Genomic DNA, 19907 nt, shown 5'->3' with positions numbered 1-19907 from the left:
ACTGTCACTCAGTCCTGGAAGATTTGGAAGAGGAAGATTCCTGAAGAGGAAACACAAGTTTAATCACGATTGAGGTGGAAAACTTTAATGAGGAGGTCCAGCACGCTGCCCTGTTAAAGACATACAGATGCTGAGCTCCATTCAGAGGCATTATTTGTGACTTTTCTGTAAATTATAGGAGAGACTTTTACTTTGACTTTTCCCCTTTAATAGATACTTATGGAAATCTCAGAGGATCTCCTCATCTAACAAGCAGCGGCTGGTTTTATAATGTTTTCTTCATCAGGGCACAGATTTTGGAAATCAGTCTGATAACACAAAAATATACAAACTAAAGGTCATCTGAGGTCACAGGCATAATTCAAAACACTGAAACAGGCTGTGATGGCTAACTCAAAGGAAAATGACTTGAGTTCATGACCTCTGCCCCTGCTACCTTTCACACCTTTGACTAACATGTTTGGGTTAAATAAGTTTTACATTTGGCATGTTTTAGTTGATTAATCTATTTATTTTAATAAATAGGACGAACGTCTGTAGCCTGGAAGTTAGCATCACTCACTTCCTCTGTGGTTAGCTGTAGCTCAGGAGGTACAGCAGCAGTACTGCTAATGGGAGGCTTTATCATACTGACATGTTCTGTTCAGTGAGAAAAGCTCGACATGAAGCCACTTTGATGATGTCATGTTGTGTAAATAGTATTTTGTGATGTCGGAGACAAAGCTAGCTAAGCTTAGGAAGCTAGCTGCTATGTAGGATAGCTTGGAATACGTTAGCATTAGCAATATATCTGTGAAGGTTCTCAGTCATCCAGGTCGCCGTAGTCTAAGGAGCTCGGAGAGCACATCCTGCGCCTTTTGACCTCAGGAAATCACATGATATGGTGGGGCGAGGTTTCACAGCGGGTTCACCTGAAACCTTGGCTGATTGTGACCCACAATCCCCTGTTTTCACAGCTTTATTTCAAACATTTAACCAAAAACCTCTTGATGGAAAAAACTGATAAATCTCAGTGTGTTTTAAACTGAAATGATTTATATCCATTCTTTTGATCTGCTTCCTTTGTTTATATTTTAGTTTGTTAAAATTAAGAGTTGGACAGACTAAATAAACACACCGTTCACACTGTGGTCTTTCTCTTCCTGCAGTTCACTGATTCAAACTTTCAAATGCTATAAAAATGTTGCAGCAGATTAAACCTCGTCAGTTTGTGCTGGCACAGCATCACAGACTGAAGATGGAACCTCATATGGTATGAGAACCGACTTTAAAATTTGTTGTTCATATTTTGAAGTCACCAGCATATCTACTGTTATACGATTAAGCTCAGAAGATGAAGCGTGGAAGTACTGACCTTGTTTGATTCTGTAAAAAGTCACAAAAACATTAGCGTCTGCTGTTCACTGCGCAGGAAGAAAACTTATTTTTACAGCGAAAAAAACCTCTAAACTTCTGAGCAAGCACCGAGCACGCTGCCACGGGAATGTGACATTCACAGAGAAACCCCAGAATCCCGGACACCGACATGACGCTGTGGCACCGGGCAAACCACAAAGTGGATGTGTTCTACTTTTCCTTGTTCCCTGGGACTGATGAGGCAAATCACTGAGAAAGAACTGCTGGAGTCAGAGGGTTTGACATCATACAAGATTTTTACCACCACACTGCACAGTACCTCTTACCACTACTGCTACTGCTATTACTGCTACTGTCTGTCTATCACTGCAGCTTGTTTCCCCTGATGTCTGTTTCAAACAGCCTTTCATCATTTTCATCATTTTCAGCTGAAAGTTGTCTAACCTTTGTTTTTGCTGAATTTGTGCTGCAAACATCTCAGAAGGTGAAACTGAAGAGCTTACAGAGTTTTTCTCACAGTGAATAACTTTGAGCCGAAATGAGTCAGTGCCTTTGAGCAGGGCAGTATCAGACCAACTGAGTACTTTCAGCTAACAGCAGGATGGCTCTTACAAATATTTGGTTCTACGTTAAAGCTTTTTTCTTTTTCTATGATTCCTCAGAAATAATCTACTGCAGGTCAGACTAATGCACATTCCAGCATATAATATGTGTTCATGCAGTGCTGCTCTGGCAGAGGGACCTGTAGCTTTTCTGCAGTGAGGTTAGAAAGGAAACAACACGTGTGTGATGTGGTGAACCACAGACACAGTTTCCTTATCGAGGATGATTTAAGGAGTGTGCAGTGCAAACACAATATGTGTGAGATTTTTATTAGCTACAAAGTCAAAACACTTACTGTCACTCAACTTTACATACGCTCATTAAACGCTTACAAACTCTCAGACTGCTAACAGTCTGCCTTCATGTTTGGCCTTTAAATAAAAGCTGCATGCAGTCATTGCATGAATGTGATTGAGTGAATAGAGTTTAAACGACAGTAACATCCTGTCTGAATATAAGCATGGACTGTTGTTTCCAGGCTCTTTGTTATGAGGCTATCTCATCTCTGCAGGCAGCTCTGTGTGTCTCTGTCAGCCACAGGCTCTCACTCTCTGTGTTCTTGTTCTGCATCTCTGTGTCTGAATCTATTTCAAACAGAAGGTAAATGCAAAACACAAGAATGTGTGACAGCATAAAGTGGACGTGTTGTACTTTTCCTTGTTCCCTGACACATACTGTGTTCCAGCATTATTAGATGTATTATTATTAGACATGTAACAGACGATCAACACAGAACCACATACAGTGGTGCAAAAACTGCAAAATGTGCACAAAAAAACAAAGACAGTGCAACACCAGACAGAACGACACAGACACACAACTGTGCAATAGAAAAGTGCAACAGTGTTCAGGAGTCTGACAGTTTGGGGAAGAAACTGTTCTCCAGTCTGGCAGTGAGGATCCGAATGTTCTGGAACCTGCAGCAGGGTGAAGAGTGTGTGAGGGGGTGTGGGGTTTCTTTCTGGGTGGAAGGAAACTGAACTGGAAAGCAGGAAGTAGTGAAAGAGTGCTGTGTCTGTTATTGTTGAAGCAGGAGCTCTATGAGCTGTGTGAGTGATTCAGAGAACAAGGAGCAGCTGTTTACTCCTCAGGATTCATTTAATGGTCTATTAGGAGAAACTGGGACTGTTCAATAAGCTGAGCTCATTTAATTACCGTAGTATTCATTTGATCTCTTTCTGAACTGCTCCTGGTAAGAGTCCATATTACAGGTACAGTAAAAACACCAGAGTATTATTCTTTAATCAACATTACCCTAAAGAACTGAATAAAATGTGCATTTGTTTGCAAAATTAAAAAGACTGAAATTCATACAAAGTGCAATTTTACTTGTAGTTTAATTACTTCATTTCCTTCCTTTGTCTGTCATTCCCAAACTGTTAGACCTGCGTTTGATTCCCGATAAATCATGAGGTTCCATCCATCCATTATCTTCCACTTATCTGGGGCCGGGTCACAGCAGCAGCAGCCTCAGCAGAGGAGCCCAGACCTCCCTCTGCCCGGCCAAATCCTCCAGCCTTTCTGGGGGAATGTCCCAGCAATGTCCATTTATGGACATTTATGGACATGGCTATGTCCTGATGCAGTATGAACTACCTTTCTATGTCTCACCCACTAACACACGTGCAAACACAAGGACAAGCACACCACTACACCCTCCCGACACCACTGTGGCCTCATCAGGGGGAAAACAAACACAGCGGGAGCAGCCGCGCCCTGCAGCAGTATGCTCCCAGGAGCAGCATCGCTCAACTAAAGGGCCGATTAATGTCCCCCTGCACCATTTTCATGGCTCACATTTAGCTAATTGCAGCAGATGGCAAAGATTACCATGAAGTCATCTGTGAAAATACACAGATCAGGACTGACCTTTGGGAATGTAGCTATTCTTGCTCCTGTTAAAGACCTGAGTGTTTTCAGCACAATCACACAGCACACAACTGGGGCTGATGGCGAGCCTGTGATGTGCTTCCTGCTTCTCTGTATTTTGTGACTCATCTTTATGTTTCGCCCGGTGTGAGTGACGACTCGCTGGAATGCTGTTTGAATGTGCACCTAAATGTGCTCATTCGGGCCCAGCAGCATTACAGTGTGAACCCTGATATTACCAGGTGCAGTGCTGTCAGCATGTGTGTGTGATTGGCTGAAACACCTCAAAGAAGAACTAGATCTATTAGTGCATTAAAAAGAGCTGCGACCATAAAAACACGGAGAGCTTTTCCTGACTAAGGACCCACATTCCTCATCCTTCCCCTGAAACTGTCAGTGTCACGGTCTGGGTGGAGAGTCTGGTGGTGTTGCACAGCTTTTATGTGCAGTCCACAAACTTTCAATAGGGGTGTGGAGATCGTTGTGTATTTGGGATCATTGTCCTGTTAGAGCTGTGGATCTGAAGTGAAGTCGAAAAATTGTGATAACAAAGAGTCTGAGATGCATTTACACAAACACACACAAACACACACACAGGAAGCTGTGAGGGGGAATGGCCCCCTTTGTTCCTCTGATACTGATGCTGGTCTGACTCACTTCTTCCACCAACAGGGTGTCTTTTAGCTCCGCCCTCCTGTCACTCTCCTGCTCTCACCCTTATACATCCTTAAACACTACTGATCTTATGTTAATGGGTCTGTTGGGAGAACTGGATTTCTGTCCTGTTTCAGGTTCAGTAGGTGAACTGTTTCACAGCCACAGACCAACAAATAATAATCACAGACAGGTTTAGATTGCATAAAATTTATTGCTACCATTGTGACTGGATTGAAGAAGAAAACATTTCTCCACCCTCTTTACCTGTGTACCTTCAGACAGGTGTGCACACTCCATATGAAAGCTGATGAGTTTAAAGCTCAGATCAGGGCACATTTCACAAACTCTGCACAAACTCACTGCATTCAGTGAGAAATGTGTTTTTAAATAAATCCAATAATATCACATAAGTTCATTTGGATAGTGTCATGGTCAGTACCATATCAGCACCGTCAGTCAAACATGGGAATGATTTGAACTGTGGAGTACAAATACATTTCTCCTTATTGGCTCCTTCATCTGGCCTCAGCAGGACTTTGGTGAGATGTGAGGGAGGCTGAGATGATCTTTGGCCCAGAGGTTTGCAGACATCAGAGGTCACTGTGGGAACAAAAAGAAAACAGCTGCATTTGGATTTCACAGAGATCTGTGCCACGCTCAGTCAGCTGTAACTGTGGGTTTGCTCCTTTGGCCTTTTTACACCACTGCACTGGGTTTAAAAAGAAGCTGTTAAAAAGTTCAGACTTTAATTCGAATGTGAAGAATTGTGTCTGCACAGCAGCCCAGTGTCAGATTATTCTGGCTATTTGGATCATTTTTAACTGTGAGTCTTCAAAGTTTGTTCAAAGCTCCCTAATGAGAAACACTTCATATGTAACTGTCTTATAGACGTGTAGCTTCCTTTCAATCATTTCTGATGAAGTCATTTCTTCAGTTTTCAGCTGCTTAAACCAGACTAAATATCCCTCTGAGCTTCATTATATGCGTCACAGCTCCAGCAGGTGACTTCCTCCTACTGACCTTCAGCTGCCGACCAGCACACAGCAGACAGCAGCAGCTACGACGAGCCCCCAGAGGCTCCCGGGGTCAGCAGCAGAGTTAAAGGGAGGTCCAGCCTCTGAAACAACAGAGCAGGAGACAAAGTTAGCAGCTGGGACATTGAGGAGCGCACAAAGAGCCGTATGTGGCGTAACACAGCGTATTCTAACACTCACCCACAACAGTCACGTTATAATCAAACATGAGCTTTTTGTTTTCTTTTAACATCTCCGCTCTGAAAACGGCGCTCTTCCTGATGTTGGAAATAGTAAGGCAGCCAGACGACTGGTCAAGCTGGAGTCGTCCAGCATATTCCTCTGGGACTCTGGTGATTTCTCCCCCATCACAGAGGAGGAGTGTCTGGTCAGAACCATAAATCCAGAGGATATCGTCACCATTGAGCCCAGTGAGTCCGGTCTGTAGAGTGACCGAGTCTCCAGGCCTCACCATCCGATTCTGGATATTCTGACTCATTACGTCTCTCAGAAGAGTGAGAACTGAAAGGAAAGAGAGGAAGGAGAAGATGAGGGGAGGTCACAGGATTATTATTTGCATATTAAAGCACTGCTGTGCTGCGGTGCACTAGTGTGAGAGATCATCAGGTGTGCTGTAGGACATTATTTTATTTCACTTAACTGGTCCAAAAAGTATAATTTATCATTACTGCAGATAAGCTGAGGATCTGTGCTTTCAACGCAGTGACTGGTAGAGTACCTGTCAGTGAGTGACAGTGGGTGGAGCCTGTGTGCGACAGGTGGAGATGTACAGCAGTTTGGGGGGAAAGTACAGAGTCTGAACTGGAAAAAATAATAATCGATGAGCTCACTGCTGGTGAGGGTAACAAACAAAAGGCAAAAACGGTGGGCTCGAGTCAATGCAGCAAACGTTATCTTTCGCTTGGATTTACTTCCACTGGAGACCCGACTGCACCGACTCCGGTATGTTCAGTGTTCGTGAAAAGCTCTCCAACAGCGCAAGAGTCCCAACCAAGCTGAAACATCCGTCACGCGTGAACACGCTGACCAACGGATAATGAGAAGAAACACGGGGTTTGGAGCAACTTCGAACAGACGCTGGTTTAAAGCTGAGCTTTGTTCATGAACCTCTGGACAGTTTGGGATTTAATGACATTTTAAACTTTAATGTGTTTGCCAAAACATCCGCTGAGCTCAAGCTTCTGTTTCTACTTTACAGCCAGTGCAAGCCGCACACGCGACTCGGCAGGCACCTTACCGTTAACGGGCTCTGAACCCGCTGTCGGTGGCTCAGAGCCTGCTGGGCTCCTATATCTAACATTTCCCCTTTCTGCAGTACCAGCGCAGCGAGGCTGTGGTTTAATACAAAAAGGCTTTCTTTGCCAACCAGTTGTCGGGTACGCACGGTACCTCCTGGGCATTTCGAGATAAGGACCGTGACAAGCGGACCTCGGAGTCCGCGTGCCGGTGCAAAAGTTCCTCTTTAGTCAAACCAAAGGCACAACAATAACGCAGTAAAAGCTGAATAAACTACTCACATGCGAGAGCTGCGATCCATAAAGGTATTCCTCTGCCGCTCATACTGTATCAGCACGTCTGCGCACTGTGACCGCCGCTCAGAGTGAAGACGGAGCTCTACCACGGCCACAGGAGGAGAGAGGGAACGCCAGGACGCCACCCCTCGTCCCTCTCTCGTCACGTTTCTGTCATGCACTTGTTACCATGCACGCAGGAATGAGAGGAACGTATGGCAAGCCATTAGTGCCAAAATTCACCACTTTCCTAACCCGTTTGGTTAAGAAATGGCGTAAAAAACGCCGTTTAATCATTCAAAACGCCGAAAAAACCGGCGTTCTGTTCCGACAAACGCCGCTTTTTCCGCCACTCGGGTGGCGCCCTGAACGCACCATCCGAGTGACGTAAAAAGCGGCGTTCAAAGACAGACGGAAACGCCGTTTTTTACGCTACTCGGCACAGAACGCCGTTTTTATGCCTCTTTGAACGGCGTTTTTTACGGCGTTCTCTGCCAGCTGTAACGGCGTTTAAAACGGCGTTTTATTGAAATTATGCAGGGCACTCCCCATGGTTCCCTCATCCAATTACTTTCAACTCATTTCACCCAATCAAAGAAGAGGAAGTGCAGACCACACTAATGCATCACCGATTCACCTTGCTGCTAAGTGATTGCCTATTCAGTACCAGTGCTTGTCACAGTATTCACTTGTATTATAATCCCACTATGCATTTTGATGTGTTTAAGGCATGATCGAGCAAACAAACGACATGTTTTATGTTTTATGTTTCAAATTCGTGTAAGACATCCAGAGTACTCTGATGACATTGACAAGGACATCTCCAGTTTACATGGGAAACTATTATTTCAGGTTCTTGAGATTACTTATTTACGTCACTTTTGAGAAAACGTACATACAGGTCTGATTCAAAACTGTATATCTATTTTTTTTAATGCATGTTGAAAGGACAAAAATATTCCTGAGATACTGTTAACATTATTAAATTTGAAGGCTATTATACAGTGGTATTACTTTAAACTGAGTAAAACGGTATTTTGATAAAAGTTAAGGTCTCCGTTTGTTTCAGAAAGAGCATACTGTCATTTACTTGCTTTTATTATTTATTTATATGCCCTCCGCGGACCATCTCTGCACTGCGTGGGTGATTAGTGGCTCCCTGCACAGTAAGGGCTGCACACAGGGACAAGACGCACTCGGTTACGATCGGATCTTCCCTGGGCAGGGGGAGGTGATGAACTGTATGCCACTTTTTCATTGGCATACATTAAGTACAATGTTTTATTGCCTACGGTGGGGCAGGTCACATACTGGGTGAAGGTGGGCAGTGTGGAGTCCAGCGAGACATGATTAAAGTCCCCTGATATTAGAAGACGAGCTCTCGGAGATTGCGTTTGCAGTCTGCGGACCACAGAGAGTCACAGGCTGCCTCCACGGATGCTAACGGCTAATAGCGCAATGTCTGTGTTAGCGTTTGTCGGAACAGAACACCGGTTTTTTTCGGCGTTTTGAATGATTAAACGGCGTTTTTTACGCCATTTCTTAACCAAACGGGTTAGGAAAGTGGCGAATTTTGGCACTAATGGCTTGCCATAGGAACGTGAAAGAGAGACACGACGGGTGGCGTTCAAGCTGGTAAGAGTGAGAGCATGCTCTGGCATCCCCGGAGGAAGAGTGTTGATTGAGGCTCAAGATGACTCGATATCATACTCGAGGGATACATTTGACATGTTTCAAATATTTTAGGCTAAAAGGTTATTTATAGCAAATCCTGGAAATCAGGTGAGCATCGCTATGAGCAATGAAATGATGTCTATATGGATGGCAGCCCATCGTGAAAATACCCACGATAAGATGTTCACTGTGTTGTGTTCTGCAAATTAACAAAAGAGGGGATTCGGCTACTCTGTTCAATAAATGAAGCTCTAACTCTGTTTTCTCAGAAGTATCTTCCGCTTCTGCATTTATGAAGAAAGACCGGACTACACTTAACCTCATCCCTGTTCACAGGGTGCCCCCTGGTGGCAGCAACATGTCAAGGTCAAGGTAACTTTATTTATACCCATAGGCAAGGTAAATTTGCTTTACAGAAAAAATGACAGCATTTGGCATCCCTTTAAAAACACACATACCTAGTAAAGATATAAACCTCCCTGTGGCACATATATAGTAATTTTAATATTTCGAATCAAAAACAGTTCTTATTTAATTCAGTGACAGCAACGGGGACAAAGCTATTTTTATAACGCTTTGTCCTGCATCTCGGAAATAGAAACCTCCGTCCTGAGGGAAGAGGCTGAAATTCACCCCTTACAGGATGGGAACCATTTTTAAGGATTGATAAAGCCATCCTCTGTACCTGCTTAGAGTGCAGGGAGGCTAAACAAGACCGTGGCTCACCTATCAGACGGCTGGACCATCTCACTATCTGATTTAGAGAGTTTTTCTCTGTGACAGAGGTCTGACCGAACCATGCCACCAAACAAAAGGATAAAACAGACTCAATAAAAGAACGATAAAACAAAGTTAACACTTTTTGGTCAATGTGGAAATGAGCAAGTTTCCTAAGGCAATAAAGGTGCTGGTGACGCTTTTTACAAACTGATTTGCAATTTTGATCAAAGTTCAGTTTTTCATTGATTATGGTCCCAAGATATTTATATGATTGTACTTGCTCTATTTTCTGACCTTTAATTAAAGCGACTGCGTGCCCATTTTGTTGTTTCCTAAAATCAGTCACCATATCTTTTGTTTTAGATATGTTCAGCTGGAGATAAGACTCCTCACACCACTGAACAAAGTCATCAGTGACTGGACCGTGGTTAGTTTCACCCTCTGTCAGTAAGCTGACAATAACAGAGTCATCTGCATATTTAATGATGGCCCTGTTTTCATATCTGCTCTGACACATGTTTGTATAGAGAATGAATAATAAGGGCGATAAGACGCACCCTTGAGGAGAACCTGTGGAGGAGAACACTGGGTCAGACAGAACCCCATTTATTCTCACTCTTTGTGACCTGTTAGTTAAAAAATCTAAAATCCGGCCCACCAGGTTTTTCCTGATTTCAAACTGTTCTAAAAGTCTTTTCATTAAAATATGGGGCTGTGTTGCATTAAAAGCCGAAGAAAAATCAATGAAAAGAAGTCTTGCAAAAGTCCCTTTACTCTCTACATGTTTAAGAATCAGATTTAACAAAGTCAAAGTGCGTCCTCCACTCCTCTATTGGGCCTGTATGCAAACTGCATTGGATCCAGCTGATGTTCAGTCTCTTTCATAATCACATTTGTGATGATTTTTTCAAAGACTTTCATTACAACTGAAGTGAGGCAACAGGCCTGAAGTCGTTTAGGATTGTTGGACGACTAGATTTAGGGACAGGAACCACGACTGCTTCTTTCCAAAGAGAGGGCACATGTTGTGTTTGCAAGGATTGATTAAAAATAACCTGAAATATAGGACTGAGTTCGTCAGCACAAGATTTAATTAGGCGGCCACTAATATTATCAGGACCCTGGCTCTTGTTCACATTGACTGTATGACAGGCCTTTTTGACATCACTGAGTTCAATGATAACGTGCTGAGTATCTCTCAGTTTCTGTTTCAGTTCAGAAATATCCTCGCTAAAATCAGAAGAACTAAAACGAGCATAAAACATATTTAAAGCATTTGCAAAATCTCTGTCTGAATTAAAACCATCTAAAATGATCTGACTGCTGCTCTGGGGATTTTGAAACCCTGCTATGGTTTTCATACAAGTCCAGGCAGACCCAAATTTTTTTTTTGCAGCAAATTTGCTTTCAAGAAGGTTTTTGTAGCTCTGTTTTGCCCTCAAGATCTTGATTTTCAGTTCCTTGGTGGCTGTCTGAAAATCAGTAACAGCCCCCTCTTTAAAGGCCTGTCTCTTTTTCCTTAAACAGGATTTGACGCTTTTAGTGACCCATGGCTTATTGTTAGCGTAGACTTTAACGCACTTACGGGGTATAATCATATCTTTACAAAACACTACATAAGAGCTAGTAACATCCACGATTCATCGATGATTAAGATGACCATCTTTTTTAAATTGCTGTGTCCTCAGCCAGTTGTGATCTTTGGAATTGTCTTTCTAAAGCTGGGATACCCTGAAATTAGTAGGTTGATGGTTTAATTTAATCTTACTTCCATCACTATCACAGACAGACGAGAATCTCGTAGTCTGTTCATTTCTAGCTGTGGGGTTTAGTCTGTGTTGTGTTGGGCTCTTGAATAAAAACTCCTGCTCAAGCGATAACTTGGAGCAATAATTATTTTAACCTCCTAGGACCTGCGTCCACATATGTGGACATCACATTTTGGGTTATTTAGACCAAAATACTCAATTTTGCTCTATAAGGGCCTGATATCCACTTACGAGGACGTTATACTGCTACTGTTCTATCAAATTTTAAAACAAATATCCTCATATGTGGCTCTTATTTTTCTTAGAAACAAAAATCAGGTAAAAAAAAATCTGGTAATTCTTTGTTTTTACATTCATCGGGTCCCAATCAGCCCAAATATCAAAGAGAAATTAAAAATGCTGCTGTGGAAGAGTTCGGGTCTTAGGAGGTTGATACAGTTTTCTCGCGGCTGTTTACATGCCAACCCTTTTCCTGTTTAGTGGGTAAGTACTGCCGCCTAGTGGCGCATGCATGTACATCAATATAGATTACATCACATCCCCCTTACTGAAGTTAGGTTGGTACATTCTTTTGCTCTTCAAAGAAAAAACGTAGCTGCATAATATTTTTCCCCAGTACAGACCCCGGCTTGTCAGGAAACATAAACTTTGGTATTTTCATAAACACCTTCTTTTACACTCTTAACACAAGTTGAACATTCTTGTCCTTTTAACCTCCTAAGACCTGAACTCTTCCATATATTTGTATATATGTGTATATATATATATATATATATATTACCAGAGATGGGCAGTAACATTTAATCTGATTACTTTTTAAAAATAATGAGTAAAGTAAGGAATTACTATCGCAAAAAAGTAATTAGATTACTGTTACTTTCCTGTAAGCACGCTGCGTTACTAAACCGTCATTTTGTTTGTGAGAGTGTCTCATGACAGTGACGTATGAGCGCGCGACGTCCGTGGCAGCAACAGACGTGTGCAGATCAACAATGGATAATATGGAGTGATGGAGAGAGTACGACCATGCAGCGTTTAAAGCGTGGAAGTAATCACATTACTTTGAGTTTGATTCTGTAAAAAGTAACTGAAACTTCTTTTTACAGCAAAAACCCCTAAACTTCTGATCAAGCAGCGAGCACACTGCCACAGGAATGTGACATTCACAGAGAAACCCCCGGATCCTCCCACTGACATGACCGCTGTGGGCAAACCTCCACCCGCCCCACTCCTGCTAAACAGGTGACAATAGATTAGACAGATCTATGATTTTAATTATTTTTTGCATCTATTTGAAAGAGTGTAAACACAAAACATGATTTTATTTTATATGCTGGATTATGCAGGAAATAGGTTTAAATGTTAAACACATTTCTTCAAGTCAAAGACTGTTCCATATAATATAATTTTTGCCAAATGCAATGTGCAGAAAGTTAAAAGATTAAAGCTAATAAAACAATTTTAAAAAGAGATTTTTTCATTTGATTACATTTCATTTGATGATTAAGCAGAAAAAATAGAATCGGGCTGAAAGGTCTGTTGCTTCATTACATATTCAGGTTGTGTATCATGTTTTTAAAAAAAATACTAAGTAATGAAGCAACTAATTACTTTTCAAAATAAGTAATCAGTAAAGTAATTGGATTGTTTTCTTGGAGAAGTAATCAGTAATTAGTAACTATTTCCTATTTTCAAGTAACTTGGCCAACACTGAGTGTTACACACGTTAGTGTTACTCGTCTGCTGTCGCTCATTGTCACCTGGAAACAGGAAGATGATTTGCTAAACTGAGTGTTTATACATCAGCTTTACTATGTGAACTGAGTCTGAGCTTTTTGAGGAAAAACATTTTTAATTACCTCATATTAATCAATGTATGCAGCTATCAATCACTAAGTGTTGGTGAGTTTCTTTAGTGCACTTCTTAAGTTTTTCAAAGTAACACTTCAAACTTCTTCTTTTGAGGTGAACTGTTGTTTCTGTTTTATGGTCAAATATCTACAGTCATTACTCGCGTCACAATGATGAGGTAAAGTTTTTGTGGCTGTTGTAAAAAATAATTCAAATTTTACTAGTTTGTTGAAAATGTGAGCAAGTTTTAGAACAACTGAGTTTACACTGCAGGGACATTTCCAGTAGACCAAGTTCAACAAAGGAGTCTGTGGCTGACACGTTCCTGGTTTCCAAAAGAAATGTTTCCAGTTGAATTATGACTCGAAGATTGTTTTATGTATTAAAAAAATAAAGACATAATAATGAACTCCATCCAAAAAAGCATGAACGTTGCAAAAAATAAAACATTGATCCATAAATATCTGTGTCAGTGAGACTCCTAACTTCTCCGCCTGCCCCTCCTCTTCCTAAACAGGCACTTTCATGTTTAACGTGGTGGGCACGTCTTTTAGACTCTAATCCCAAACACTGACATTTCATTACCTCACGTAAACATAACTTAAATGCTCTAATTTATAAACCAAACATGAACTTAATCGTAATTCCAAGTATAAAGTAGAGGTCTGGTGCAACCAGAGTCAGTCCCCTGCAGGAGTCTTTAGTACATGGAGAGCCTGCTCAGTGTGCTATAACGGCCTCAAGCACGGCACTTTTTGATAAGGATGAAGTCTTTTTCACAGTCAAGGGCTCCACATCATCTGATCTATAATGAAGGATGAGTCCACATAAAATTCACTGAGACAGAAATGATAGATCTGCCGTCTGATCTGGACCTTAGGCCTGGGTTGGTGGCTCATGGCTGGTTTGGCAAACACCTCAGGAACACAGCTGCTTTGTGCTGCTTTGCTTTCCCTTCATGTCGTTGCTTAGATCTGTACAGTGACTTTAACTAGCGTCCTGCTTTTATCCTTTTTGTTAGGTTGTTCTTTTTTCGTTCCCTTTTGCTTAATTGTCCAGGCACCGGCTCACATTATACTCAGCTTCCTCCTTCTCTCTATTCTTTAGTGTAGTTTTTATGACTGAGCTGATGTTATATAATCAGTATGCATGGATTAGCAGGTGTTCTACTTCTGGTTATAATAACTGTTAATAAGCCAACCTGTTAATGACCTGACCCACGTGTCTAAGTGTAACAGACCTGAGTGGATTTTTACTGAGTGGTACTGGTTTGGGGTAAATGTTACATGTTGTTGGATTTTGGTAAGATTAAAGCTCTCAGACTCACTACCCGTGTAGTTTATGTGGCGTAGAATTACACCATGTTTTCACCACACAGTAAAGATGTGAGGTGTGGACTTTCAGCTTTATTCAGAAATACTTCATTACCTGTTGAGGACAGTCCCTCTTTTTGAGAGGTTCAAAAGTATCTGACAAGCGGTTTCATGGGTGGGTGGGGCCTGTTCTAATTCTATCATTTGATAATGATCATCATCATAATAGGGAGCCTTTCTAAAACCCGAGGTCACCTTACAGAGAGAAAAAAGAAAAAACATTATTACTTAACAATTATTATTAGTAGTAGTGTTATGATTAAGGATACATCTGTCACCATCTTACAGTGCTGTGATTGCAGCCATTCCCCAACTCTCTGTGTCTGGTACTCGTGGCCATTGATCGGTGGTCATGACAATTTGCATATTAATGATCATAACCTGACCTCCCAGCCATTGTTCCTTCACTGGGCTGGTTTCAGTCAAATGTGCTGTTTATAAGGTTGGAAACCTGCAGTCAGCTGAGACTGAAGGAGTGGGTGATGATGAAACGTTTCTCCCACTGAAACGTCCAGATGAACAGAATCAACTTTTGGGTTATGTGTGGACAGCCAGTATTTTTACTGTGTCACCAGCTGCACACAAATGACTCTTTATTGGATGCTTTTGTCATCATCAAGACTCAAACGTTTTTCACTCCATAACGATGATTATTCTGACATGTTTTGGTCTTTAGGATGGCCTGGTTTATAAGATTGAGTCCGTAACAGCATCATGACGGTTTTATGAAAAACTAGTCATACTATTCAAACCCCAGTTATAATTTGTTTTTCTCTATTTCAAGATGCAAAATGACCAGAAGAACTAGTCATCCACCAAGCAGAAGTCTTCATCTTCATCTGGTAATGACTAAGTAGGTTACAGCTCGCACAACTGAGGCTGTCGCAACAGATATATGATCACAACGTCTTCGCTCATCTGCTTCCTGCTTGTTTTCAGAAACCTCTGCTTTCATTTGAGACAAATAACCGAGAGCAGGGTGACTGTTGGGTGAGAGTGTTAAAGTGTGTTAAGCTTTAAAGCTGTGCTGCTTTGAGTGACATGAGGCTGTCAGCAGTGCAGCTCCCACTGCTAAAAGTTATCCTGAAACACAAGTCTCTGTTTGTGTGTGTGTGTGTGTGTGTGTGTGTCTTCCTCCCACACCCATGGCTTAAAGACATGTTCAAATAAGGGCATGAAGCCATGCAGAGGGTTTGGCCTTCACCAGCCTGCCCTCTATAAAGGTGTCTTCTCCTTGTAGCTGCATCCACTGCAGCAGCATCTCGTCCTGAACAGAGCCGCCAGCATCACTCAGACCTTTCTCCACCACTGCAGGTAACAAAGGTTTAAACTGGCACAATATTGATTGTAATTCAGAATAAACCACAGAGAGAATGTTTTTTCATCAAGTTCAGTGAAAATCTGCACTGAAAAAATGTTCAGACTAAGACCAAACTCATGTCTGTGAAACTGAGCCTAAAACTTTTATTTAGTCCTGACATCCTGCAAACTGTGAAAGGTTTTTGTTTTTTATTAAAGACACTTTAAAATGAATTTTTAGACAAACACCTCCTGAAAGAGCAGAGCTGATAATCTGGTTAATTATGGTGAGTTTTGGAGAACAGTCTGTTATATATTCACTCATCTAGTTTTTCCATCCTTGTTAAACCCACTCAGATGGCTGGTCCTTACTGGGTTTCTGTAGCCGTCCTTGTTTTGATGACTGTTACAAACGGTGAGACTGTTATTGACCCAAACCAACTCGCACCAATTGTACAAGACATTCTGAACAGGTGAGTGAACTTTCTGTGAAATACAGAAGAAAAACTGAACATGATGTCCTGGTCCTGGGTCATTTTGACCCAGCGTTTTGTGTTTCCTTGAAGTACATTTGTGTGCCTTGTGTTTATTCTGATTTTGTATTAGTTTAGGGTTGAACCTGAAGTTTGGTGTATATTCAGCCCTACCTGTGTCTGTCCTCGGTGCTCTGTTCTTGTCCCCGTGTTGTGTTGTAAATCAGTCTGTGTTCCTGCTTTACTTTGAAGGCTCGTGTTCTGGATTTCCTGTTCTATTCTGAAGGTCTGTGTCTGTTGTCATTGTGTTCAGCTTGTGCCCTCCAGTCATCATGTGTATTCAGATCAGCTGTTCTTCCCTCCTGTGTGCGATTACCCGATTACCTTGTGTGTGTATATATAGTGGGTGTCGGTCTGTGTTCGTTGTCGGTTCGTCTGCGTTCCATGGTGTTTCCTTCCTGTCTCTGCGGCTCTCTGCCCCGCACCCCTTTTGTATGCTCTCAGGTTTGTCATTTAGTTCCTCCAGTTTAGGTTTCTTCAGTTGTTTTCTCATGCTTCACTGTCTGTTTAGCCACGGTCACCTGTAAATAAACCCTCACTCATATCATCAGTCGGCTGCCTGCATTTTGGGTCCTCCTTTTCCTCCAACACCACACGGCTCACCCCGCCAGCCGTGACACATGATGATGATGTTTACAGCAGCTGTTTTTAACAAACAAACTGTGAGCATCAGAGTAACATGTGGCTAATATGCTATTAAAAGTGTATCACACTGGACTCTAACACAGATCAGCCTCTGTTTAACTCTGTCGTTTCACAAACTCTCAGTGAAACAAACCAACATCGTTGTGGTTTCATGTAAATCTTTCCAAATGAAATCAACATCAGAACCTGTGTGTGTGTCTTTTGGCAGGTACACACCAAACTACAATGGTGCAAACAACAGGTCAGTAACAAAGGTCACTTTAATCTGCAGCACAGTACTTACAGTGCACTTTCTAGTAACAGAAGCAAGCTGAGATCATCAGAACTACACGTAGAAGCAGAGACTGACAGAACAAATGCATCATTACAAACTCACTGTTATTGACAATAATAGTCTCTGTTATGTTCTTTAGCTCTGACACGCTGGGTGTTAGTGAGACGAACATGAAACTATCTTTAACCACAACCTGTCAATGTATCATGCAGACTTTATAGATCAATAAAACAAGCATTGATTATTGAAGCAGGAGCATAAACACGCAAACACAGCCAAAAGCAGTTTGTGTGTAATGGTGAGGTGCAGGTGGTAGAACACTTTATCCCAAAGGTTGATTCTGTCCATCTGGGAGAAACGTTTCATCATCATCCAGCTGACTTCTTCAGTGTCAGCTGACTGCAGGTTTCCAACCTTATAAACATCCAGATGAACAGAATCAACTTTTTGTGGATTTCCTTACCTGATGCTTGAGCTGCATGAAGATGTGTTGCTGTTACACTTTCAAAACAAACGAAAGATTTTAATCAATTTTCCAAAAGTCAGAAAAAGACTGATTTCCTGAGCAAAATGAGACTGAACTCACTTTGGCTGGTTTAACACTCTGGATACTTTTGTCTTGGCGTTATAAAGAAAATGTTTTACAGGTGAATTTTCTCTGTTTGCTCTGACAGAATTCCCCCCATGTTCAGTGTGGCCGTGAGCGTCCCACGCAATAAGCAAACAAACATGTTTGATATGAATGAAGTCCCTGATGATGGTGAAAAAGTGAGGGAGACGATTCTAAACTGTGACATATACCAACGAGGCAGAGTGGTGGCAGCCACAGTGCTGAGGTGGCCCAATGTTCTAACTCAGTGTCCTGATGCTCCTGTACAGTGGGAGGATGTTTTGCAGAAATGTTGTAAACAGCAGATGACATGGGCTGAAGTTAAGTTGTGTAGTAAAATTAAAATACAGGATGGCAGAGCTGATCATGCAGAGTCCCGAACCCTGCAGCATGTCAGCACTTTAGCTAAAAACCAACAAAAAACAAAAGATGATCTGATGGTTTTCTACGTCCGTGCCTCCCCATGTGATCAGAGATGTACCAACCAAGAAAATAGATGGAATATTCTCACTAACATAAAAAAGATAAAGAAGTGGAAGAATTATGTTGTTGTGTTTTCAGATGTATTTAGACCTCGTGATGGTGGGCACATACCTGAGAAAAACCTGCGTGATTCACTTGAGAGGCTTGGGAATGCAATCGCAGATCAAGGGTCAAATGGTCTTCAGCATATATTCCGATGCTCCAGGCAGCAAGAAATTAAGTGCTTTAGCTGCAATGACAATGGTGGTGTTACAGATCAATGTGTTTCAGATGGTAAGCAACCTGACAACAAACTATCTGATGTTGGGAAAAGTCAGGAAAGAGGGAAAAAACAGAATCAGAGCAAGAAGAAGCAGAAGGGTAACAGGCAGAGAGGAGGATTAATAAGAGAAAATCATCAGAATTAACCAGAGAGGGAAAAAGAAAAACAGAAAATGTAACCTGTGCTTTGCATCGTTTTCCTGCATCCATGTCTAACTTTTAAATGTGTGTGTTCGTCACAGCAAGATTAACATGTGCTCCTGAAATCACAGCTGCATCGTGCACTCTGTTCCTTCTAGTCCACGATACTGTCGGCGCCTCTGATTGTGTGAACTGAAATACAAACAGTGTGTGTGGAGCGAGTGTAATCCATTTATAGCCTCTGATACTGTCTCTGATTAAAGCTTAATAAGCTGCATTAAAACATGTCACAGCTTGGATCTGGTCTGTCCTTCTTTTAAAGCTTGATGTTGTATTTTCTGTTTCTATGATTGAATATGAAGTTTGAGGTAAAGATGCTGCAGGTTTTCTATTCACGGGTCACTCCACAGAAACTCTGATCGTACAAACTGTCGGGTCCCAGATTTTAAATCCAACATGATAACCTTCTCCAGCCAGTGGTGTGGAGATCCAGCCAATTACAATCAAATCACTCAAAAAGATCCTCTGGAAACAGCAGAGTTATTGAAACAGAATAAACAGAATCACATGAACACTGAAACATTACAACACATAGCAAAGCAAGCTGAGCAAAGCCCGGGTGTAGAGCCGTCAGCACAGACAGAAAAGAGCCCCGATGTCACCTCTGACCCTCCATAACTCCTGCAGCTGATGGGTAACTTCCCCTCCTTGTCATCCAGCCAAAAACAACAGATGCAGGTCAGGAGTCGGGCCAGGCGCCATCTTCAGATGGGCCACCTTTGCTTTGTCACAGTTAGGGTTGCCAACTCCCTGAAAAATAAATAAGGGACACCTCATGGCCAGGGCTGGGCGACCCAATTGTCTTCACCCTTCCCAGTGTGTTGAATTTTCTAGCTCTTTTTTTGTGTGTGTATTAGTCATCTATTCGTTGTAATCATCTATCCTTGCAGTTGTTTATTACACAAAATAAATGATATTATCACACTTCTGGCCACACAGCGCTGATATTCACTGCACATGCCCACATTAACCTTAACCAGAGGGTTTAAAAAACAAACCAGTGTTTACATACCATATCTGCTTCTGCCGTGGCCTGGTGCACAAAAAATTGGTTAAGGGTTCCCCGAGCTTTCACGCCCCTCATGTTCTTCATGCGCCCACCATTAGAAGCATGCCTATGGAAAAAGTGCGCCGGCACACAGTGCAGTGCGCTTTATAGGTGTTATCGTGCACTTTCCCAGCCA

At 41.9% G+C, this 19907-nt stretch overlaps 2 protein-coding genes across 3 annotated transcripts; one reads left to right on the top strand and one right to left on the bottom strand.

Moving 5' to 3' along the window:
* Window positions 1-4676: 4676 nt before the first annotated feature.
* On the bottom strand, window positions 4677-7230 carry LOC146384767 (uncharacterized). The gene is made up of 4 exons (XM_084929879.1): window positions 7037-7230; window positions 5700-6020; window positions 5506-5602; window positions 4677-5085 (listed from the first exon to the last, which is right to left on the bottom strand). The coding sequence occupies exons 1-3, from the start codon at window positions 7077-7079 to the stop codon at window positions 5508-5510; spliced, it is 459 nt and encodes a 152-aa protein (XP_084786005.1). The 5' UTR covers window positions 7080-7230; the 3' UTR covers window positions 4677-5085; window positions 5506-5507.
* A 1388-nt stretch (window positions 7231-8618) lies between these two features.
* On the top strand, window positions 8619-19571 carry LOC146384766 (uncharacterized). 2 transcript variants are annotated; one of them, XM_084929845.1, is made up of 8 exons: window positions 8632-8812; window positions 8974-9076; window positions 12300-12435; window positions 15202-15259; window positions 15658-15731; window positions 16074-16189; window positions 17103-17135; window positions 17843-19571. In XM_084929845.1, exons 6-8 carry the CDS (start codon window positions 16074-16076, stop codon window positions 18666-18668), a joined length of 975 nt encoding a protein of 324 aa, XP_084785971.1. In that variant the 5' UTR covers window positions 8632-8812; window positions 8974-9076; window positions 12300-12435; window positions 15202-15259; window positions 15658-15731; the 3' UTR covers window positions 18669-19571. The 2 variants fall into 2 exon arrangements, with proteins under 2 accessions (XP_084785970.1, XP_084785971.1); XM_084929844.1 differs by having other exon boundaries at window positions 8619-8665; window positions 15202-15731.
* The last annotated feature ends 336 nt before the right edge of the window (window positions 19572-19907 follow it).

The sequence above is a fragment of the Perissodus microlepis genome, chromosome 6, assembly GCF_051167445.1.
Source record: "Perissodus microlepis isolate ML-2025 ecotype Zambia chromosome 6, ASM5116744v1, whole genome shotgun sequence".
Classification (NCBI taxonomy): domain Eukaryota; kingdom Metazoa; phylum Chordata; class Actinopteri; order Cichliformes; family Cichlidae; genus Perissodus; species Perissodus microlepis.
This window is presented reverse-complemented; position numbering and strand designations above follow the sequence as displayed.